The 26,522-nt window shown below is 34.6% G+C and overlaps 1 protein-coding gene across 1 annotated transcript in view; it reads left to right on the forward strand.

Annotated features, from left to right (window-relative positions):
• LOC106670304 overlaps nucleotides 1-26,522 on the forward strand; it is a 281,929-nt gene that overhangs the window by 133,408 nt on the left and 121,999 nt on the right. The window contains exons 10-11 of the mRNA XM_024229610.1: nucleotides 3,784-4,161; nucleotides 17,968-18,073. Coding sequence (XP_024085378.1) covers nucleotides 3,784-4,161; nucleotides 17,968-18,073 — 484 coding nt within the window. The remainder of the gene's footprint in view (nucleotides 1-3,783; nucleotides 4,162-17,967; nucleotides 18,074-26,522) is intronic.

Genomic DNA, 26,522 nt, shown 5'->3' on the forward strand with positions numbered 1-26,522 from the left:
CACGAAATTAAAAAATAACGCGCTTTCCTAATAGTCAAAGAGATGAGTTTTTACAACTAAGTATCACAGGTATTGCTTTACACAGGTTTACTAACGGGGTTTGAATTAATTACTAAATTAAAATTTACAGTGGAAAACAACTTTTTCTTTAATCTGAGGTGCTAGTTCATGGGAATACTAACTATTTTTAGGGGAAAGTAGTTGTATGAACATTTAATTACTGGCAAGCGAACGTTTCAATATTAAATACTTATTTATTTAGAAATCGTGAGATGCGGTCTGGTGTGATGTAGGTTTCAGAAAAATATTTTATTATCGTGCCAACGTTTCTCATAAATAATCTTGACATACTCATTCTTTCTGCTCATAAGACCAAACAAACAGTAGCATTCAGTAAAAAAGAGTACAGGGGAAAATTAACAAAATTATCACAGACACAAACACATACAGCTAATCAAATCAGACCCTACACCTACTCTCATCAAACAAACAAAATTCTCCAAGAAACATTTAAACGAAAAGAAATTGACATATACACCTACAAATCACTTCAAAACAACTCACCAACACACCCGAAACTATATGGAACTGTAAAAACCCATAAACCAGACCACCCTCTAAGACCCATAATTTCATTTGTAAACTCACCCACATATAACATGACAAAATACCTAACCAACATACTCAACAACATCACAGATAACACATATAATGTAAATGATTCATTTCATTTCATTAACAAAATTAATAATATCCACATCCCCTCACACTACTCTCTCATATCCCTAGATGTTTCATCACTGTTTACCAACATCCCAAAAGACACAACACTGAACATTATTAAAGATTAATGACCCAACATAACACCACACACAACTCTATCAAAGAACACGTTTATAACAATGTTTCGACACTGCTGTATTAACGGATATTTTACATACGACAATCAATTTTAAAAACAACTATTTGCTACAGCCATGGATAGCAACCTAGGCCCGATACTGGCAGACATAATCATGACACATCTACTAAATACAGTCATACCACAACTTCCTTTCACATTACCCTTCCTCACTAAATACGTAGATGATATTTAGAACAGCTGTACCCACAGATAAAATTCAAACTACATTAGATACATTTAATAGCTTTCACCCACGTCTACAATTTACACATGAAATCGAAAACAACAAAAAATACCATTTTTAGATACCCTCGTAATAAAACAACCAGATGGCATATTAATCACAGGTTGGTATCAAAAACCAAGAAACACAGATCGCTACCTCAACTTTAAATCTCACCATCCCCTTCATACAATAATAAACACGGCCAAAGGGTTACTTCACAGAATGACTGCCTTAAGCCAAGAATCCTTCCACCATAAAAACATAAAGATATACAAACAGATCCTCCATAACAATCTCTACCCTAAACACATTATTAACAGAATAATCAACAACTACAACTCAACTCTAACACCATCTACTATTACTAACAATACTACATTAAGTCTATCAAATACAAACAAACCAGCATACATATCCATACCATTAATTCAAGGCCTATCACATAAATTAAACACAGTTCTCTCGTCCGATAACTTCAAAATAGCTTTCAAAAATTATAAAACAATCCAAACACTTTTTTCCAAAATTAAAGATCCCACACAAATCACAAACAATTCTGACGTAATCTACAAGATCAACTGTTTAAACTGTCCGGCAACTTACATCGGTCTTACATCCCAATATCTGGACAAGAGAGTAAAGCAACTTATCTATGATTGCAAAAAACCCAAGCAAAATCCTACAGCACTCGTTACCCACCATTTTGAACACAAACATAATTTCGACTTCAACAATCCAAAAATATTACACAGAGCAAAACAAAAAAAACGTAACTTTTTAGAAATGGCTTACACCAACAGGGATAAACACATCATCAATTACAGACACATGTAAACTCAGTCGCAGCTACGCCAATATCATTAATCAAAGTCAATACAGATAACATACCTATATCATCACACTACATTCCACACATCAAATATTTTTCACATAGTCTAATTTCCCAACAATTTAGCTTTCCTTTTCCTATTTATCTCTTTCTATATAATCCTGAAAGGATAATCTGGCCGAACCATTATCAACACATTTTTTCCATTCGTCGGCTCTTTTCACCTCAAAGAAGCCGACGCCTTATACAAAAATGTCTTTTCTATACCGACATCCTTCCCCACCCCTTCAAAATCCAACGTGTATAAACACAAAATAGCAAAATCTCACTGGCACTCTCAGCACGACACGCAAGAATTACACGGAAGACAAACACTTGGACTAAGTAGAATTACTTTGATTGAATATAAAAAATATATTTTGCATTGTATAAATTCACTTTTCCACAACCTAAATGTATTTGTTAAATGTAAACAATGTTTGTAAATCCCAGGCCCTGAAGATGATCTCAATAAAGATCAAAACGTTGGCACGATAAAAAAAATGTTTTTCTGAAACCTACATCACACCAGACCGCATTTCACGATTTCTAAATAAATATCGATTAACGGTCACTAATCACCACACATTAAATATTTAACTTTTTTTGTTATTGAAAGATTTTTCCCAGTATATGTGTGCTGCCTTTGCTTTTCCATACACAAAAATCTCTTTATATAACAAACTTGACTCTATCCCAGTGCAGCTATTGTGTGAGTGTGTGTGTGTGTGTGTGTGTGTATGTGTGTGTGTGTGTGTGTGTGTGTGTGTGAGAGAGAGAGAGAGAGAGAGAGAGAGAGAGAGAGAGAAAGAAAGAGAGAGAGAGAGAGAGAGCGAGAGAGAGAGAGAGGGTGAAAGTGAGAGAGAGTGAAAGAGATTTAGGGAAATGTGGATGCTAGTGTTTTTTGTTCCAGTCATGAGCGCCGTGACAACGACTAAACCGTTTTTTGAAGAAAAATAAAAATGTCGTTTATTTTGCCTTTATTTTTTTTATAAAAGTATGCTGTTAAAAGAAAAAAAATTTGGTCTATAGCATTCTACATCAGATCCAATTACGTTAATTTCTCTTTGAACCTTGTCAATTTCAGCATATCCGCCGCTTTTGCTTCGTTCAAGTAAAATTCAGACCGTAGAAAGAGTCTCATTTTTAACGACACTGTCTACTTGAGCCGACTTGTACGTTTACTCGCACAAACAACAAAGTCGATAAATAATTCAGAGCCTGACATTCTCTAGTTTATCGATTTATCGGAGAAGCCCTCTTTTCGCGATAATAGCGCAAACGAACGCCGGCTTGAACAAATGAACCAGTTTGTGTAGCACAACAATAATATTATGCCCTTTACGCAGAACTTGTTTACTTTGTTGCTTGCACTTGAATTGTATTTTTTGGAAAATTCTGTTTTATACATTATTTATTCAATTATTATTAAAGTTCAAAATATTTATACAAATATAATAAAGGTTAAAATAATTTATATTGTTATTATTGTTTATCAAAGTGGAAAGGTTTTCGGATACAGTTTTGCCGAACGATGCTGTCTTGCGGAATTGTATCTTCGCGCCGTTTTGCAGAAATCTAAATACTCAAATTTAACTATTATTTATTGTAGGTTTAGCCATTAAATATTTCCTACCATCCGAGATTACATTTTTTAATGACGTACTTACTAATTATTTTTAATAGGAGAAAGGTGTGATGAATATATAAAGCGCTATTTATATTAATGACAACATGAGATGTTATCTCAACATGTCCTATTCTCATTTAAAATTTATTTTAAAGGACACTCATGGAAATTCTCCGCTGCACCTTGCTGTCGTCCGGGATAACGTCCCCTGGGAATGCGTCGTCCAGCTTGTCGAGAATGGAGGGCAAGTTTCTACGAAGAATATGAGAGGGGTCACCGCGGCCGAACTCGCCCCGCCGGGGCTGCTCACCTCCCTGCAGCACAACATGATAAACAAAGCGTGGCCTGAGCCGGGGCAGGAGGCATCAGCCCCGCAGCCCAGAGGGACCCCGGCTCGTATACTGAAGAAGCTTCGCAGCGGACGAGCGGAGAGCGGCGAAGAAGGCAGCTATGCTTCCGGAGGGGAACAGAAAGAATTGTCTTCCACTGGCTCCGCCAGATCCAGCCTTAACCGAAGCCCCGATCTAAGCAAGGTAAGAGAATCAAGTTATCATTATGAACCTGAAGTCTTAAAATGAACGTCGATATTGACTTTGACAAAATAATTTTAAACAAAACTGAAGTGTCTGGAGTAAAAAAATTTAAAACTAGAATTAAACTTATCATGTCCTGAGGTGTATAGTGCCATTTGCTCCCCACATCGGTGAGAAATTCTTGCTAACGCCGAACAATGCCAGGCCCATGGAGCATGAGATGTGAATTACCGGAATGAGGTTGGAAGTACATGTCCAGATTTGAACCTAATCGAACACATTTGCGACCAACTTAAGCGACGAGTACAACCGTGAGACCTAGGTTGTAACACCTTTCAAGAGTTAGAGATGTCTGTTCTTCATGAATAGGAAAGAATTCCTCACGATTTTATCAGAAATATTTTCCAAAAAAATGCATAGGCGTTCAACGTGAGTCGTGCCTGAGGTGGAAATCGTCTGAATTAAATTTGAATTTTTTTTAAAATTTTTTTTAAATATCTTATTTTTAGTACATGTAAGGATGGCGGGTTAATCTTGTCCATCATTGGATATAAGATATTCATATAGAATATCAAACTTCAGGGCTATGGCAGATTTGAAAGAAAGATAAACACATAATTCCTTCGTCAAGCTTTCGAGGAATATATTACTTTTATCATGGCTTTAACACTATTTTGGATGTGTTTTTTTTCGGGCTGGTATTTCAATTTCTTAATTGAGGATGTGTTGTGGTGGAACTAAAATTTCTGCTTAATTACATTAACAAACATAAACATCTACTTACAATATTAAAAATAATGGCGTCAACTATAATGAATTTATGAGCTAAGCAACCATCTGATTAACCAGTCGGATAAAATGTACCCAGCTGCTCATTTATCCTAAATTACAACATCAAAAATTACTCTTATTATTTGAAAACCACATCCACATAAAACATTCTGGTTAGTATTAGGGTCATTTCTCCCGTGCCGCTTTAATAATTTACGTTTTCATTTGAACTCAGTTTAGAAGGTATTCAACGTTGCAAAAGTAAAACAAATTTGAATGCATTTATTGAACAATACGCACTATGAAAAAGTTAGTGTCAGGGGCAAGATTCGAACCCACGACCTTTGGCTCTTACGCCGCTGCTCTAACGACTTGAGCTATCATGACTTCGATCCAGTCGGACACCAAACTCCCCAACACAACCTACATATCGAATTTTCCCTCTTTTTCCCCATTTTTCAAATGTCGTGTAAGCAGGATTCGATTATCGGCGACATATGAAGTGGCCACGGAGAGCTGTTAGTGAAGATACACTTCGTTTTAATTATTAAATCCATTATATTTCGTGGTCTGATTGACCAAATAATCATTTCACTTAATTTATCATTTTATGTACGATCTTGGTTGAAATAAAAAAGTTAGTGTCACGAGTGGAATTCGAACCCACGGACCGTCGGCTAATCGTGACTTGGATTCACTGGGACACCAATATTCCACGGATTTCACGATATTTGAAAATACAGCAAAAAGAGGGAAAATTCGAAAGGTTGTAGGTTGAGATGGGGAGTTGGTGTCCGAGTAGATCGAAGTCACGATAGCTCAAGGGGATAGAGCAGCAGCTTCTTTAGTCTCTAAGGTCGTGGGTTCGAATCCCGCTCGTGACACTAACTGTTCCATTTCAACCAAGACCTTACATAAAAAAAATAATTAATTGAAAGAAGTTATTTGGTATCAGACCACGAAATATAATGGATTTAATAAGCACTATTTTTGCATGGAAGATCAAAGGAAAAGGTAAACCGTGAATTATTAAAATTATCGGTTTTGTTAAAAATGTCATGCATACTCCAGGGATCAGATTGAAAATATAATGAAACATGATATGGTTTTTTATAATTTTGCAAGTGTTTCTGCTAAACTACAATACCTATTATTCAAATTTGAGCTACGGTATTCTTTATAATTGCATAATAGAAAATTAGAAATAATGTCTGCCTTTTCCCAAGAAACGTTTGCAGATCGTGCAATATGACCTAGAGAATCTCAACGAGTTGCACTCATCCATGATTGACAATTTACAGACGAGTATAAAACATCCTAAGGCTGTACCTAAAGGGCAATTTTCCTTTCTAGGAACGGTCTCGTTGATTATTAAGCTTTTGTTGACTGGGAAAGAATGGCGACAAACGAAATGACTCAAAGCTTCATTCTTTTCATGAAGGGATTTGGTTGCAAAGGGCTCCCGGCCGTAGGGAAAAGGGAACAAAGCATATCTAAATAAGAAGAGCCTTCAAATTGAGAACATTTGATTGCCCTTCAGAGAGGCACATCTTGATCAACCATTAATAATTTATAGATTTCTCATGACTGTACCATTTCCTAATTTTGCTCTACCAATCTCATTCGCGATTTAAATGAAGCAATTTCGGCCCAATCTCTTTTTCAACCGTTGAATTGAACATTGCTGCTTGCAAAACGTTTCCTACAAAGACACATCTTGCTAAAAGTAAATGCCAAATATGTATTAACCTAAATGCATTAACACTTAAATGAAGTGCGTTTAATTTGTCCAAAAATGTATATACAACAATACATTTACTGTAAATATACATTACAAATTACTTGTAGTTGAATTTCTCTGTCTACATCAAAAATCTCACGTTCCAAAATACTCGATGCCGATTTTTACATCGGTGGCCGTTCAATTACGTAAAACACACCGATCGACAATCTTTCCCTCAAAATATTTTTCCTTTTTATACTTTTTTTTTATAAAGTAGTTTCAAGAAATGGGTTCATGTCATATTGTATGGCATATGATAAAATTTCCTGTTTGAAATTCTTTTTTTTTATGAAGATGTTTCCGAAGGACCCGGCATTCGAACCCGACATACTTACAAATGCGCTTTTTTTTTTCAAAAACACCGGCACCCCGAAAGTTCAAGTAACCTCGTAGTTGAAATACCCTCGTTAAAAAAAATAAATAAATAAATAAAATGAATTTATGTCATAAACTAATTTATTGAAAACTAGATCAGTGTTAAACCTGTCCTTACTGGCTTGAACAACTTAAGGGAACAACGTTCAGAGCATAAAATTTGGCTCATATTTTTGCATCACTTCGTTATGTTTGAAAAAGCGTCTAACTTTTACCTTCACAATATTCATGAAAAAATGTTTATTTAGTATTACTTACCACACAAAAACTATTACTAACAATATCTTCTTTCTTGACGTTTTTTAGAATATTCATAGACTCATTGAAAGTTGAGCCAAGGGAACAATTGAGTTGTTGCCCTGGAATTGAGAGCGCGCCGTACATTTTCCGAAACATTTCCCCTCTTCTAGCCCAACCCGAGGTTGCATGTATACCTGTCATACAGGATATTACTTGCTTCTCTGCTCGACCCGCTCGTACATAACAAACAGCCATCTTACTCAACCAAGCGCACAGAGGGGCTTAGGGCCGTGATATTAAAACTGCCGTATTTGACTACAAGCGGCTTTTCCGAGTCCAAATATTACTTTTGATTAGTTTATTATATTAAAAATGTTGACTTTTAACAATTTTTCTTGAAATTCTGTAGTTAATGAAGTAATGAAAATCAGCTTGATGGATATAAAATTCAATAATGCTCGATGATAAATCGTTGTTTGGTCTAGAAATTTTGTAAGCACGTCAACAAAAATAGCACTGATGTACATATGATGCATCAAAGCAACCATTTTGACATTTTTCTCTATTAATCATTTTATCTATGTAAGGCTTTGGTTCAGATAAAAAAGTCAGTGCCACGAGCGGGATTCGAACCCACGACCTTCGGCTAAATACGTAGTTGCTCTACCACTTGAGCTATCATGACTTCGATCCAGTCGGGCACCAAACTCCCCAATACAACCTACATATCGAATTTTCCCTCTTTTTGCCATTTTCAAATGTCGTGTAATCAGGATTGGATTCTCAGCGACTTATGAAGTGGCCACGGGGAGCTGTTTAGTGAAGTGATACTTGTTTTATTTATTAAATATTAATCCATTTACGTTTTAGTGGTCAATCGACCAAGTTACTTCTTTCAATTAATTATTCTTTTTAGTGAGGTCTTGGTTTTGATAAAAAAAGTCAGTGTCACGAGCGGGATTCGAACCCACGACCTTCGGCTAAATACGCCGCTAATCCTACCACTTGAGCTCGTGACACTGACTTTTTTTATTAAAACCAAGACCTTACATAGAAAGAATAATTAATTGAAAGAAGTAACTTGGTCAATTGACCACTAAAACGTAAATGAATTAATATTAATATTATTAATTAATCGCGTACATTATTGAAAATTAAAGCTTTGAAAATATAGAACTATTAAAGAAACAGTTTTAAAATATATAAAACTCATGTGACGGTTATTTTCTGGGGTCGCGGGCAACAGTAATTTTGTAATATATTTTTTATATTATTTTCAATTAAAAAACGATGAGCTATGCCTCTTTTCTTCATCGCTCTATTTATTTTGTATTTATTTATTTTAAATGTATAAACATAGCTTTAAGTCACTTTACATGCACTTTACATTTATAATTCATAAATAAATTTAGTTTTAAAATATAGTTAAATGTAATAGTAGCAATAATAATAATATAATTATTCGGAAATCGTGAGAAACGTCTGGTGTGATGTAGGTTTCAGAAAAACATTTTCTTTATCGTGCCAACGTTTCGATTTTTATTGAATCCTGAAGATGATCTTAATAAAGATCGAAACGTTGGCACGATAAAGAAAATGTTTTTCTGAAACCTACATTACAGCAGACCGCATCTCACGATTTCCGAATAAACATCGACTAACGGTCACTAATCACCGCACAATAATAATATATTAATCAATATATATTATTAATAATTGGCCGGATTAATTATTTTAATTATTTATACTTTTTATCTAAGGTCTTGGATGACACCCTCCGATCTTCGGCTCAATATTCCACTGCTGTAACCACTTAAGCTCTCGTGAATTCGACTCATCATTATCGTGGCACTACCTTTTTCATGTAGGCCTTATAAATTTATTAATATCAGGGCAAGAATGAAAACTGCATTCTATTTAACTCTCTTTTAGCCCATTCAATTTATGCAAAATGAATTGGTGATGCTTATAATTGTGTGAGTTGATGAAGCTGCCATTTGTTCGTTAGCAATCATTGTAGTCTGCCCCTTCCTTCTGGGTGGGTCTGTCAGGTGCGTTTCACCATTTCACCAACTTCAGAGTCTGACATGAATTAATTTGTGAAGTTCATTTATACAGTCGTGAGTGGTAAGGTTTATCATCGTAGGTCGGTGTCTTTGGTGGATCAAGTCGCGATATTTTATTATTCTGGCCGGCTTTTGTGACATTCGGTCCTTTTTCTCTATATAGTGTTTTGAATGGCGTTAATGATGTATTGATTGATTGTTAATGTGTGTATTTATAGGTTTATAGTGTTGAATGTTGTATTTCCGAGTTTTCAAGTATCTTCATTTTCTTCCTTTGTGTAAGTCATGAAATACTTTGATGCTTGTCAGTGCCTATGGGTTTTCTGTGAAACGAATCAGGTAATATGATTTTCTGTTGCTGTCCCAAATTATCTAACAAGTTCACTGTATCTGCATTTTATTTTTCTGCCTGTTTATCCGATGCATTTGTCTCCGCATTTGCACCTGATGGCGTTTATGACATTTTTGTCGAGTGGATTGGATTTTGTCTTCGGTAGTTCGATTATTTTCTGGTTTTTCAGTGCTGCTTTAATGCCTCATTTGTTTCAAAAATAGTTTTACACGGGCTGCTGTTTCTATTTGTGAATGCGTTCGATTTAGTGTATGCCTTTGTGGGGCCGGTTTGTTTATGTGAGTACGTTTTATTCATTGTGTTCGTCTTGTAGGCGTTGTTGTGTGTGATGGTTTTTACTGTTTCTAGTTTTTGTATTTCTCTTTGGTCTGTCGTAGATTTTAGCCTTTCTGTCCTGTATTTTTGTGGTACCATTTTGTTTCAGTGAGGATGATCTGAGTCGACAACTACATGTCGGTTTCTGTTGATTTCTTGTATATGTAATCATAATTTAGATTAGTATCGAGTTTATAATGTTATTTCCTAATCGTTTAGTAAATTGTATGCTTTTTGGAAAGACGTTCAAAATATTGACAATTATTGTTTCCAACATATCTGTCTGTAACTGAGCACAAGAGACCGTTTGGCACGATAGAGCAAATTTCTCTTCTCAGATTACCTTCTCTCCTGGAAACCAGAAAGAGGATTTTAAAGACCCTAACTGTGCAGCTAGGTCCTTAACACACACTAACCATTAGAGAATAACAAGCTTGATACTGCTTTGAATGAGACGTTATCATACTCTGACTCCATGGGTGGTCCTTCGTGTTTAGTAATACAAATTCACAGAAAGAAAATACATTCAGTGAGAATTTACGAATGAATGTCGTGAATGAGACTGGACCGCTCGAAGTAATTTTAAGTACCTGTACTGTCCGAATTGTTATTGAGGAATGATTGAAGGGGAACTCCGATGGAATTTAGAAATGGTAACTTTGTTTTTAATTGTATATATTTAGTGTGCTTAGTGGATAAATGTATTTATTAGAGTGAATGTATCTATTAGCGAAAATGAAACTTATTTTTAAAGTAGTTACTTTTAGCAGTGTAGGTGTGTATCAACGAGGTCGGGCCGTCGGCGGAATATGCATGACGATCCGCCTCATGTTAGCCGTTAGAATAGGAGTGTGTGTTAGTATGAGTGAATGACAGGCTACTGTCGGAATATTGAAAATCTCGATAACCTGCCAAATAAATATGAAAATTGTGTTCTAATTGAGAGAAATGTCCAGTTTCTAACGGGACAGTGTGTGTCCCAGGCCAAAGAGTTTATATATGTAAAATTCACTAATTTCGTGGTCCGCTTGACCAATTAATATATTTCAATTAATTAAGGCTTTTTGTTGTGATAAAAGGTGGGGTTGTGGGAAAGAGTGAAAACTCAAAAGATGGGGTTGAGATAGGAAGTTGGTGTCCGAGTGGATCGAGGTCACGATAGCTCAAGTGGTAGAGCAGCGGCGTATCTAGCCGAAGATCGTGGGTTCGAATCCCGNCGCCGCTGCTCTACCACTTGAGCATTTGGCCATTTCATTTGTCGTCGAGAATTCAATCCGATTACACGACATTTGAAAAATGGCAAAAAGGAGGGAAAGTTCGAAAGGTTGTAGGTTGAGGTGAGTAGTTGGTGTCCGAGTGGATCGAGGTCACGATAGCTCAAGTGGTAGAGCAGCGGCGTATCTAGCCGAAGATCGTGGGTTCGAATCCCGCTCGTGCCTTGACTTTTTTATCTCAACTAAAAGCCTTAATTAATTGTGATATGTAAAATGTTGATATCCACCTAGGCCTAAATCTTTACATCCGACAAGATGAAGAATAATAGTTTTGGAATATAAAAGGATAATAATATGAGTAGGGAACAAGGTGGGGGACAACAAATGGATATTACCTCATCCCAAAAGTGCAAGAATGGTAATATGTGAGGTGCCGATAATGTCTGTAGATTCTGGCCGGCGGGAACAAAAGAGCTATTGTTGGTTTTCAATCACAAATATATAGTTCAGGTCAACTCCCAAACAAAACTCCAAGTTCCAGCAACTTTTCCTATGTGTGACAACTAACTTCGTAAATTTCCGCCTGTGCTCCAACAATGCAATTCCTGTAACGAATTTTTTTCACTTGAAGATGCCAAATGCTGAATTAGCGGGACATTCTTTTGATAATTCTTATGTGCCTACTTAGGCCATTCATTATTTTAAAAAATTTAATAATCTATGAGGGCCAAACTTGTCAATCATATGGAGAAGAAACCGATGAAAAATAAGTAGAAAAGATACATAGAAAATAGAAAGACGAGAGTGTGTGAAAGAAATTGAGAAAGAGAGCGAGCGAGCGAGCGAGAGAGAGAGAGAGAGAGAGAGAGAGAGAGAGAGTGAGAGAGAGAGAGAAAGAGAGAGTGAGAGAGCAAATGGGAGTGTGAGCATTACGTTAAAAATTAGGTTGTGAAAAAAGGAATAATATAATAAAACGTAAGAAGAGACAAAAAAGAAAGAAGAAAGTGGATACCAATGAAAACTAAATAGAATAGGAATATAAAATATAAACAAAATAAAAAATAAATTCGACCAGTAAATTTAGGTGGCTATAATAAGAGATGTAAATAAAGATAGATAGGTATATATATANACATAGAATTTGGGAAAAAATGAAAAGGATACGCGCGCGCGTGTGTGAAAGAATGCGTGAGTACATCATCAGTAATACATTTGAGTGTGTATGTTGTTGAGTAAAATTGATTATATGTAAAGGTATCTAAAAATATTCATGAAATTCATATTTATGAAACAGTTCTCGGGCGTCCTAAGCATAAAATTTCATTAACATTTTGATAGCTTATTTGTGTGTGTGTGTGTGTGTGTGTGTGTGTGTGTGTGTGTGTGTGTGTGCGCGTGCGTGCGTGCGTGTGTGTAGGGGGGGTGACTTTTGTTTCTCCAACTTATCTCCACTACTTGACTCGAGAATTGACTAATTTATTTTCAGATGTTGCGAAGTTTTTTTTTTTTTACCTCTGTTGACTTCTTTATAAAGGGCAAAATGAGTGTAAAAAGGGAGAGAGGGACAAATGAAAAAGAATTTTCCTGAACGCGAATTGTGGACTGGGCGCGGGGAGAACGCACGTCACGCCCCATTTAGCACTTAGTTGATAACGGTCATGAATTTGACTTCGTTGCCTAATGGCGAGTGTGATCTTTACGCTGGTTTGATATTATAAAAACTCAGCCTTTTTCATCGTTTAAGTCCGAAAATAAAGATTGTTCTTTTCTTCTTCCAAAGGTGGCAAATGACAGCAAAAAGCCTATTGGAAGAGAATTTAGTAAGAATTTCGGTAAAGAAGAAACAAAAGCCTATTAAAAGATCAACATCTCGCCCATTCCAACTTTAATTAACTCGTAGGGATAACAGTAGACCGTTTCATTAATGATCCACTCACATGAAGTCGATTAAAGATGGAAAATACAATCACCAAAACGTTATCAATGTTGATTAATCTAATGGTAAAATAAATTAACTTTAAAATAAATAGATTGCTTCTATTCGTAATGAAAACAAATTTATATTCATCAAAATATATGCCTCTTAAATTTAAAAATGATTAGGCATATTAACCTTTTATTATTAGACAAATTGTATAATTTAATTGTTAACTAATTTAATTTATTAAAGCGTACTCCCTATATGTCAAATGACTCTCCACTTTCTACTAATTATTTATACTAATTAACTGTTAAACGCATTACCTGAAAGGCGAGAGTAGTTAGTAGCCCGCATCCCTCTGGTTTCAAATTAAATCATTCTGGGGGAGGGGCATTTTTCCAGGCCGATTGCGACCCGTTTAATTGTTTCCCCGATGTTTCTTCTTCTGTCAAAGCGACACGCAGCCATCCCGGTTGTTTTTACCAATGTTTGATTCATTAAGAAACATCGGTTTGTTATTAGCCCAATTGTACTGTAAATCGATGAACTAGGTAAATACACTAAAATACCAAAAAGGATTTATTAAATTCTAAGGACAAAAATTAAACATATTATGTTTAAAAAGTAAATTTTACAGCATTTTTACATTTTTTTACATTACATTTTTAAAAAGTAATTTTTTACAGAATTCTCTGGTCGCTTATGGCAATTTAAAATAACAATTGCATAGAAAAAACACTACCATTATGTTTTTTATTACATTATTGTTGTGAATTTTTTTAAATGAGAGGAAGTGACATAATAATATTTTGTGTGTTATTTCATACAAAATAGCGAAAAATGTGTAAAAAAAAGTTTAAAGCATATTGAATTAAACAGGACTTAGATGGGCACTATTGTTGAGTGCCAATATTGGCTAGCATTTTAATGGAAGAAAGAACTTTCAGAAAAAAAGAAGCTTAATTACCTTCATGAAGAAAAGGTCAATCGATCTTGTTTCCTTTAAAAAAAATAAGGGTTGTATTTTATTTCAATTTTGATTATCAACTTTACTTATTTACTTTTAAAACTTCATTTTGGGACTTACGTTCAACGCAATTAGTAACTTTCAATTAAGCGTAAGGTATTGATTGAGATAAAAAAAGTCAGTGTCACAAGCGGGATTCGAACCCACGACCTTCGGCTAAATACGCCGCTGCTCTACCACTTGAGTTTTTGTTACTTCGATCCACTCGTACACTAACCTCCCATCTTAACCTCACCTTTTAAATTTCGAATCCGTGACAATGGCTTTTTTATCTCAACCAATACCTTAAATGCAGATTAATTAATTGAAAGATATTATTTGGTCAAGCGGACCACGAAAAATAGTCAGTTTAGCAATTAGTAACATTACTAACCCCAACCTTCACCTGACTTAAAAAACCCACTAATTTTAACATGCATGAATAGAGAAGTTATCCGCTTTCAAATAATGATATCGTTTATTTGCTGTCGCATCTCGGGGAGTACGAAATGATCAGGGGAAAAGTGTGATATTAGAGATTTTACTGATTTTTTTTTATAACTTGACCTTTCAATTCTTTAATAAAATTCAGGTTGTTCATGCGATCTATCAGCTTTCGCCTTACAATTAATTAAAATTATATTGCATCACGTTACATAAAATTTAACATTATGCCCGAGGCAGTTTGTTAAACCTCACTTCAAAGACACCCCAATACTTGAGAGTCTTGATATTTCCATCGAATAGCATTAATAATACGTCCAAATAAGCCAACTTCCCATTTGATCTCTCTTCACATGTAAAGTGGTATTTGGTGGCTCGAATTTTCATCAACCTCCTACATCGGCATATAGGTTTAAAATCAGAATGAAGTCTGAATTGCACCAAGTCAATCATAAATCAATTTGCAACTGTGAAGGAGAGATAATCCATCGTACTGATCATAAAATTTTTCTAGAAATTGGAAATCAGCTCTAATTTTCTGAACTCGAATATTTTAAGTTTCTGTTTATAGTGATAGACGTAGCGACCAACGATGTGTATTCATACTCACGTATAATCTGGATTTCGCTATGGTCATGTGGATGAAAAAGCAAAATAAATTGTTCTCTGTCAAGCTCTATTTGAACCTATTTCAAGAACATCTCTAGGGCAAAATAATGTTAAAGATACCTACAATTTGTTCAATTAAATTTTAATAACTGGTTTCAAATTTTTTTAAGAACTTCTATTTCATTCTTGTTTTTATATTTTTCATGCTCAAAGAAATTTGAAACTAGTTATTAAAAACTTAATTATGTCAACTTTTAGACATCTCTAAAATTGTTTAACCCTGATGTTGGCCTTAAAATAGTTTAAAATTAATTATTCTTTATGAAAGATCGTGGTTGAGATAAAAAAAGTCACCGTCACGAGCACGAGTCGAACCCACGATCTTTGGCTAAATACGTCACTGTTCTACCACTTGAGCTATCGTGACCTCGATCCACTCGGACACTAACTTCCCATCTGAACCCAACCTTTCGAATTTTCCCTCCTTTTGGCCATTTTTCAAAATTTTTGAAATTTTTTGACACTGACTTTTTTATCTCAACCAATACCTTACAAAAGATTAATTAATTGAAAGATATTATTTGGTTCCCTCCTTTTGGCCATTTTTCAAATTTCACGGAGAGCTTTAGAGAAAATATACTTCATTTAAGTTAATAAATTCATTATATTTCGTGGTCCGATTGACCAAATAACACCTTTCAATTAATTAATCTTTTGTAAGGTATTGGTTGAGATAAAAAAAGTTACGAGCGGGATTTTTTATCTATTTGGTTTTAATGTACTTGACCATACCGAGATCCAGATTATTCATGTACATTATTTGTATATTTAAGTATCATGTTAAGAGAAAAATAGGACATTGTGTTCATATTTTTCATTCTTATTCTCCATATATAAGAGATAATGTTTTCATCAATTTCCTATATTACTATGAACATATAATTTTTAAGAATTTTTAATAGGAATCAATTTTAGATATTAACTTAGAAGATATAAAACTATGGGAGCCCACATTAATGACAATAGTTTTGTGTCTTTAACGTAATTGAGTATTTAAAAGGACGTTATTAACAAACTGTAATATACAGTCATCAGTAAATTTATTTGATAAAAGAATGACAAGTTGAAAGCAAAGCCTGGGTAGACACCTTGATCAACTGATATGCCGTAAAATAATTCAAATAATGCTGACTATACGATTTTTCTGAAAATTTACTTGCTGAACCAACTCGACTTTGGTGTACACATTTGTTGGAATGGTTGGACTTTATTTGTATTCCGAAAAATTTATTCTGTTGATTGTGCTGATCTTGATTGTTTCAATTCGTTTTCATATTGTTCGCAATTTTTTATAATTTTTCTTTAAGTAAATGAATCGTTTTTATGAAATCACGTTGCTCTCTGTTTTGATTCCTCTACCTTGATCTTTCTCTTATTTTTGAATTAAAGTGTAATTCTATTTGACATACTGCAAGTATATGCTGACATGTTATATGCTAACAATATTACACATGCTGTGGTTTTCCATACACTTTAAATTATAGTCCGTCGATTTTTCCAAATTGCAGAAACATGATTCACACTTTTCTTAAAGGAATGTTTTTGTGGAATGGGTTAGGGATACGGAGTACACTGACAATGTTGCCGTGGTTGACCACGACGGCGAGTATGTCAATAACTCGGAAACCTCACAATATTGCCTCACCGACTTTATCATGTTGGTAGGATAATATGAAAATATCAAACAAGTGCATATGAATTAATTTTGAATACAATTTTTTTAATATACGGGTTTGGTTTTATGTTTTTAGATTATATTAAATTGATGATATTATTACCGTTATTTTTCTTCAATAGTTGTTTTCCTAATTTTTTAAAATCATTTTATTTATTATATTTTGTGAAAGGAGACGACCAAAAAACACTATTTTAAAAACACAAAAACAAACACACAAATATTTATTATTATTTCACATGGATCGATTGTCGGGTGCTGCCCGCTCCCATCTCTTAACTGGTTTAATTAATTCTTTATAATAAATGCTAATTCCTTTTATCTGCAACATCTGCCCATCTGTCTGTCTGCTCTCTCTCTCTCTCACACTCTCACCCTCTTTCTCTCCCTTTCTCACCCTCTTTATCTCCCTTTCTCTCTATCTCATATTTCTCTTTTTCTCCCTTTCTCTCTCTCATCTTTCTCTTTTTCTCCCTTTCTCTCTCTCTTTCACCCTCTTTTTCTTTCTCTCCCTCCCTCTCTCTCTCTCTCTCTCTCTCTCTCTCTCTCTCTCTCTCTCTCTCTCTCTCTCTCTCTCCCTCTCTCTCTCTCTCTAGCTTTCTATCTATCTATCTATCTGTCTATCTATCTGTCTATCTATCTATCTATCTATCTCTTCATGTATCTATCTTTTTGTCTATACGTACTCTAATTTTTATTTAACTATCTACATATAAATATTTTTGTAATAATGACATAAATATTTATATTTTGACTATGAGTAAAATATACAATTCGACACAATTTATTCACGATATTGTGCCACTGGAAATATAGCATCATTTGTTAACGAATCTGTTAATTTTTTTTAAATAATAAGTTCAAAACTAAACTGTAAAATAATTCGTCGCTTCATTTCTAATTCCAAGAACCATTTGAAACCTGTTGACTAGCATAATAAAGCCAAACTACAAATATCCCTCGTTTTCTTTACAGGAGGCGCAGGATGCAGGAAAGAAGCGAGACTGCGAAAACCGGAAATCGCGCGGACGGCGGAAATGGAGAGAGTCGACCAGAGAGAGACAGGCTTCAACAGTCTCCGGTAAAGGTGTTTTTTATATTTTCACACTCACATCAGCACAAAAAATGAAATTCCGATTTTTCCCCATTTTTACGTAACAAACCCGAGAAACTAAGACAACATTTCATCATTTCGTCCATATGAAGAAAAACGTTAAAATTAATTATTAAAGTCTTAAGGAGGGTAATTTGCCAAGAAAAACTATATTATTAAGTACTAACTGCAAAAAATACAAAAATGAACTCGTTACAGTTTTTAAACTAAAAGATTTTTAAAGTTCATTTTTAACTTCTTTTACTTAAATTTATTTCATTCTTTAAATGTTTTACTGATGATCAATCCCAAATTAAGAACAATCAAATTTAAAATATATANTTTGTCATGTCAATTTAAAGATGTTTTCAGTATTAGAAGTAACGACCGAAATAGTTTAAATAATTAATGTCTATACATTGAAGAGTTAGGTCTGTAACATTTTTTATGTTATTGGAGATGAAAAACGCCATTTTCGAAGGAACCCACTCCGGGATTTACAATTGGCTAATTATCTATATAAAGATATTAATTATTTAAACTATTTATGAACTAAAAGTCAGGGGAGTGGGTGGTCGCAACGGTTTAGGCGTTGGCACGGCGCTCATTACTGTAAAATAAAGGTCCCGGTTTCCATTCCAGCGGCCCTGCATTCGAACCCGACATACTTACAAATGGGCTTTTTTCAAAAACACCGGCACCCCGAGGGTTGACATAAGCTCTGCTGTTGGGACACCTCGTAAAAAAAGTATAAGTCCATAAGTATTAAAAAAGTCCATAAGTATAACGAAAAGTATGAGTTCATAAGTATAAAAAAGTATAAGTCCATGCACATGTATAATATGATTTAAAAAACTCGTTACAATTCTTGGCAATGTGGGGAAATTTGAGATCGTCTGTAAAAACTTAAATATGTCAATCTGTAAAAATATTTAAGTTTGTTTTACCCTGATGATGAAATAGGTCGAAAGCTTGGTAAGTAGTAACTAAATTTGCTTTCTTCATCACGACCACCAAGACAAGATCCAGAGTGTACGTAAATATAAAGATGACTAGGAAAATTTTCATGATAATCTGATTAAAAAAACTTGTAATCAATCTGTAAATTTGACTCGTAACTACTTTTCCGAGACAATTTACGGGTTAAAGATTGACAATCTATCTCCAAGATTGTCACAGTTGAAACAACTAAATAAAACCTAGAATCTTTTTAACCGTGAAAAATATTCTCGTCTTTTATCTCTATACTTGCCGATTTTGCCCTTGATTTCATCACGCTGTTACACCAACTACTGACTTAATATAGTTTTTTTATTTTGAAATATACCGTAAATGATATTCTACCTTAAAATATACAATCCACAATTGAACCGGTTTTCCTTATGAAAAAACTAACATCACAGCTTTTATATTGTTATATTATTAAATTAAAATCGAAAGTCAACTCGTTAAATGCGTTATACTGGCACATCAGGCAGTTAAAAGTTCGGACTAAAAAAGTAGTACTTTTATTGATACATCTGAGTACTCTTGAATGAGATATTTTTAATGTTGCTTTTCCTCTCATTAAAACTTTCAAACTGTTCTTGACTGGTCGAAATTAGCCAATAACAGCTTAAAAGTAAAAAAAAGACTTGTTATGTTTTATGGTTGTATATTATGTTAATATGTTATACACCACACCTGATTTACATAAATAAAATGGTTTAATTGTTTACATCAGGGATAAATGAAAAACATTTTTATCAAGCTGGGGTTGTTCTTGGTGTTTACCTAACTTTCTTTTATTACGAACTAAAAGATCTATTGGGCTTGACTTATTTATATCTATACTTCAGAAAGAGCGCTGTTCTTAACGTACCTAATAAAGCACTTTCCAGGATTACTGTTGGCTTATTCCCTTAAGCTTTTGTGTTGCCTTCCCAAAACGGCAGTACCGTTTCCGGGCTATCGCTTAGCAGTCACATAAAATATGTTCTGATGCATCTGTTGTCTGCAAAGTCTGCAAATTTCCATTTTAGTTTTTCCATTTTTACGTGGTAGGTAATTAAATGAGCAATGGCCAATATAAAGGCTTATTATTGCTGTTAATTCGTGTCTACTAAGTGTAGATTTTTGTTTTCCTGGTTTCAATGACTTAATTGTTTAAACTTTATAAAATAATTTTATTGTTTGGCACTTGGAGAATTAATTCAGTCATTTCTTTCAACATCTGTTAAGCATCGTTTTACTATGCTTAGGGGTGAGAGAAGCTCACCGCAAACTGTTCTGGTCCAAGGAATATCAGGGCTGCTCCTTGTTAGGCTTTTTCTGCTTCTTTGCATTTTATCCCAGTATTTTCTTGTGTCTGAATAATTTTTACATGGTTGCATTTTACAAGAAGTTGGAGATAGGTTGGACATGCCCAGCTTTGAGTTCAACGCCTAGGAGTCTAATGTCTTTCAGGCAATGTCACAATCTGTCCATCTTTTAATCCCTATTCGAGCATTTCATAGAAAACATTTCTATTGCATGTTTGGGAAACTGACTCTGTGGGGCCTAAAGGTCATAATTTAGGTCATAATTTGTGTCTTTGAAGGTATTCACTACTTGGCTAGCCTCCTCACCTTGTCCTATTATGGTAACGTCGGCCTATATTTTATTATTATTTTGTCAGACATTGTTGCAACGGTTTCATTTTTTTGATCTTTTTCAGGATTTATTGTGGCTTCTTTTATTTCGCAAATCAAATGCGATTAGGTTTAAAAGGTTCATCATGTTTTCATTTTAGTAAATACTATGTCATGGATTTACCAGTGTGCCGACTGGTTTTCTCAAAAACTACGTCGTAAAAAAGAAAGAAGAATTAACAGTATTTTTAGCATAATATAAACTTTACATACTTTTAAACATTGTCATAATTAAGGTTTTTTAAACTTTTTAAAAATTTCAAATTAAAAAAAAAACATTTTTTCTGCGAATTCAACAAATGACAGTAAATTAATCTTTAAGAAAGGTATTGGTTGAGATAAAAAAGTCAGTGCCACAAGCGGGATTCGAACCGACGACGATGTTTTATCTCAACAAATACCTTCCTTAAAGATTAATTAATTAAAAATAATTTAATTTGTCAATCGGACCACGAAACCTAATCTATTTAAAAAAGACAGTAAGTTGTTTTTATGATCAGGATTCGAGCGTATAGCTCATCATGAGGTTGTAGAACTCCTTCAAGCTGATGATGAGCTATAAGCTCGAAATCTGGATCGTTGAAAACAACTTACTGTGTGGAGGAACTATCCTTTCAAAAATATTGACCAACACACTCACTCCACCATTCATCATTTCTATTCATCGAAGGATGTTGAAATGGCAAAAACGTTTGAAAAAAAAAAGACCAGAAAGTTAGGTAATGCAAAAATAACGCGTTAAATCAGAAACTATAGAAAAATTCATTAATTTTTTAAGCCAAAAATTAATCTGTGTCGAGATTTTTTTATTTGGTCGTACACTTTGTCAGAATGCCACAAAAATAGAGGCAATTTTTTCAGTATCTGATTGAATATGTTATTTTTGTAATAGGAAACGTTTTTCTGAACATTTTAAATATTATTTACCATTTTGCATAAAATTTATATGAAAATTTATGAAAACGATGGTACCATCTGTAAATAAAAAGTTATTCTTTTTAACGTTTATTCCATTTCCTGACCGTTTGCCCAGTTTTCGCCGAATTTCGGCAGATTTTTACTTTCAAAAAGCTTACCTGTCACAAAGAGAAACCGAAGCGTGTTTGAATAGTCTCGACTTGCATTGTTGGTCCAGATATTTAAGGGCAGTTAATAAATATAAAAAGTTTTAGTTTCAGAATTTAATTACTAAGTTATGTTTTTTTGTACTTTATAAAAGTTATCATTACGTTTATTTTAATGCAAAATTTTTTTCGCTTATAGTCAACTCGCCGGATGGACAATAGTCCATGGTTAAATGTTTGTGAATATATAGACGAAAACTGTACGAATTATTATTATTATTATATTATTATTATTATTATTATTATTATTATTATTATTATTAATTTTTAAGGGCGTTTTAACGGCTAAGGTCATTTCACGCCCTAACATCCAAACCTTCTATCTTANAAGAAGCGCTTGCTCTAAAAAATTATATTTTAATACTTTTTTGGAGGTTGAGTAATTTTTCGGAATTTGTTGGCACACGCGTAAGGTGAGACCCTGTGTATCTAGCTTTACGTTGTATTTACTCAAATTAACCTGCCTGAAAAAATAGAAGCAGATATTAAATAACATCTTCCTAGATGTAGGTTTCGAGGGATCGCCCTTTGCACAATTGCATTTTATCGTTATATTATTGTTTATAGTTACTTTTCGATCTCAATATTTTATTAATAAGCAAACTGTGTTAACTTCTACAAATATTATGGTTTTTGCTTTTGCTCATTTGCGTAAGGCGATCGACCTCATCCTATGAACACAGAAATGGTTTCTTTTTCTTCCGTGCCAGATTTGAAATGTTCTGCTACAAATTATTCTGCTAATGGTTTCGAATCAGATATCAACATGATGTATATCAATATTTTATATTCTGAATGAGAAACTAGCGAGCAGGGGGCTAAGAACTTACACACAGACATCAATGTAAGGGTTCCTAGTTCGAATCTCATCTGTCCTGCATTAGAACACCAACAAATAATCTACTTTTTATTTCAAAACACCGAAGCCCGGGGAGCTAATATGCCTTGGCTGTTGTGAACCTCTAAATAATAATTACTGAAAATAAAGCAAAACTAGTGGGTAGATGTTTATTATTGACATTTTACAGGTCTAAAATATTGGTGATTTTTCAGCTTAGAAGATCGTGTTGAACTCTCCTTGGCTATTAATTGTCTCGATTGTACTGAGGATAAATTTATTATTTTCTTCTACTTGCTGAGAAAAATTTGAAATGTTCTGCTATAATTAATGTAAAAGTTTAGGAGGTTTTCCTACACTAAAAATGCAATAAGAAATTTATCTATAGCTCTCTCTGATTCTCAATCAAAAGGTTGTATTTCTGATTTTGTGTTTTTTTCTGTAAAATTCGAGCTTCTTCTTTGAAGCCTAACTTCTAAACCCTTGTTAAAACAAGGGCACCAACATCGTTGTTCGTGATAAATTCAGTTAAAATTTTTAAAAATATAGAAAAGGAGAGGAGGCCAAACAGCTTACATGGCCATTGGCAGAGGCCAGCATTCTCCCACATTCATAAAACAGTTTTTCAGAAAGCGGGTAGACTTTAATGCGATTCTGGGAGCAAACTTTCCAAAAGTTTAGCAGATGATTTATTTCATTTCTCATTTCATGAATAGCTTTGTCATTGCAATACCAAAAATGAGATTCCAAACTACTAATATTTTTTCTTATTTTCTACTACCTATCTATAAGTCTATATCTCAACATACCAGACTTTTTTTTATATCATTCTTGGTTATTTTTTATAAACGTTACTCGAGTAAACATTTTGCTCTTTTATCCCTGTCTAATTATCCATTTCACAGGATATTTTCTATCGAGACCGTCTTAGAAACAAAAGGTCGTGAGTACAAAAGGGCAGGGGTTGTTCTTCTCTAATTGGCCAGATAAATATTTAATCCCGTTATGAAATGTCTAGTTTGAGAAAACCTTTAATAAAAAAAAAAAAAAGTTTATTCCGTATGTCCTTTACTTCTTACCAACAAGAGTACAGTTGATCCATAAAATATGTTTCAGATTCAAGTCGTCTCCGGAAGGCTCAAACTGAAGGCATACGGAATTATTAATTTACCACAATAAAAACTTCCCATTCTGCTAAACGGGTGCAATACAACCGTGCTTATGGCTTAAGAGACGTTTGTATTAATCATGAGATGGCTATGAGCTTTTTTCAGTTTATGCTTCGCAGATGAAAAGATTATAGGGGTATTCGCGATCTTTTTGTTAACCCTGTTAGGTCCTGTTTTTTTTTTCCTTGAGGAACTACCCCTGCCTCGATACGGACACTTTGTATTGGACTAGTCATAAAGGCTCCAGTTACGATTCTTAAACCTGCTATGTATATACATCTAATTTCTTTAACAAGGTCTTTCTTGCTGTGCTGTATACCATACATCCAAAATTCAATTTCGTGCATAACAGTGACTTAAATATTTGAAGTAGCGTTTCTCTCGCAGCTCCCCATTTGAAATTATTCAAAAATTTCATTGTACCAAGCACTTTGTTATACTGGACTATAGTTTTTTCTATATGGACTAATTTGAGACCAAGGTATCTGATAGTTTTCACATATTCCAAGGCTATGCCTTTCATTGTGAGTGGAGAATCGGCGTATTCTCTTCTCTGCCAAACAAAAATGTTTGGCTTTCGTCTTGGCTTCTGAAAAGCAGAAACCCATTACTTCAATTCACATATATCAAAATATTTCTGGACTATCATGTCAGTGGCGACCTGGATCTTTCTACCAATTTCTTCTATATTTTTTCCACTTAAGAATATGTTTAGGTCATCCACATATAACGATTTAATCATTGGAGCTTCTATTTTATCTGCTAGGTTATTTACTGCAATTAGAAAAAGCGTCACAGAGAGTACTGATCCTTGCGGTATCCCATTTTCTTCTACAAATGTGTCTGATAGCACTGTACCGATCTTACTCTAATCTAAAGCGTCTATTTTGTAAAAAACCTTTTATAAACTCTAAAATTTTTCGGGATAGACCCCATTCATAACATTTCTCGAGATCAAAAAATACTCCTATACCATGCTCTCGCTGGAGAAAGGCGTCTTGTACCGCGCTCTCCAGAATTCCAGCTTGGTCGATTGCTGAGTAACCCCCACGGAAGCAGGCTTGGTAGCAGTTTAACAGGCCCCGTGATTCCAGGAACCACACCAGTCGTCGATTCACAATGGTTTCCATTATTTTACCCACGCATGTAGTAAAAGTTATCGGCCTGTAACTTTCAGGGGTGCTCGTTTTTTTCCTTCTTTGAGAAACGGTACTATGATGGCCTCTTTCCAATTAACCGGGTACGTCCTCCACTTCATACCTCATTGTATAAATGTTAAATTTTTTAAGAGTTTTTGTCCGCCAGGCAAGTTACGTAGCATTCATTGCATTCGGTATGCCGTCAATGACCGTGCTCTTGTCATTACATCTGTGAAGTGCGGCTTCTAGTTCAGCCTTCGTTATATTAACGTTAACTTTCTCGTAGACGCTACCTTCCAAGTCCGGTGCAGAAGTGCGCTCCATCCGTTCTTTGTCCCTTTTAAATTGTTCCGTGTATGACCGCTCACTTGACACATCCGCATAGTGTATTCCAAGTGCATCGGCCACTTCTTCATATAGTGTCAGTAACTATATTTCCTCTTATATTCAGCATAGGGACAGTGGGCTGTTTATGTTTTCCAGTGATCGCTCCAATTCTCTTCCAAATTTCTTTATTCGTTATCCCATTATTCATTTCATTGATATAAGTGTGTAGCTAAGTACTCTTCTCTCTTTCGACCTTGCGATTTTAAATTTCTTTAAGTTTTCGTCGGTCGGGTAAATGTTAAAGATTTTTAGGGCCCGTTTTTTTTCTTGATTAGCCGTTTTACATTCATCAGTTCACCAGGGTACCCGTCGGCGATGTACCCGGACCCCCGTTTCCGGGATGGATTTGTACGCGGCAGCCTTAATCGCTTCCGTTATTTTCTTGACGTCGGTCTCCACTTCAGGGCTGGTCGTGGGACCGATGCTGCGAGTGTTAGAATTGTTTATTATTTTGTATCGTAATTGTGTTTTAGCTGTTCTTTTGTGCTATGGTTTTTATTGGTTTTAGTTCGTTACCGCGTGTATCTTTAGTCAATAGTACTGTTTTTATTCCGTCAGTCTGTATTTTAATCCGGCCATTTCATGTAGAATGAGGTGATTTAAGTCTGTTAGGTCCTGTTAGATCGAGAAAAATGATCACGTAGACTTGTAAGAATCGGCTACTTCATATTGCTCGATCTAACAGGCCAGGGCCAATGTTATGCTATGTAGTCACATTGCTATCCGTTAGGGCGTAGGTAACCAACATGGCAGCCATGAAATTATCAGCTGTTTTTTGTTTACACGTGTTTTATTCTTAAATACGCGTTAAGTAAATCAGACCAATACATTTATTTTGTTAATTTCTGACCAGTCCTTATACTCTCATTCATAATAGATACATCCCATATCCTATAAAGTTGTAGGCTGTTAAATGTTAGGATAAAAGTTAGATATGTCGGCACGAAGCGTGTCATTTGTTAGTACTTTTCGAGTGCATGGTATGGTATGGTATGGTATGGTAGAAAAGGATACTAGGAAGCGGGGTTTGCACTCCCCGGGCACTGCAGCCCTCTGGCTTATTGTACCTTCCCAGTTCCCTAGTTTAGTCAATAGACTCAATCCTTCTTCT

The sequence above is a fragment of the Cimex lectularius genome, unplaced genomic scaffold (genome assembly GCF_000648675.2).
Source record: "Cimex lectularius strain Harlan isolate CLEC.00 unplaced genomic scaffold, Clec_2.1 scaffold287, whole genome shotgun sequence".
Lineage (NCBI taxonomy): Eukaryota > Metazoa > Arthropoda > Insecta > Hemiptera > Cimicidae > Cimex > Cimex lectularius.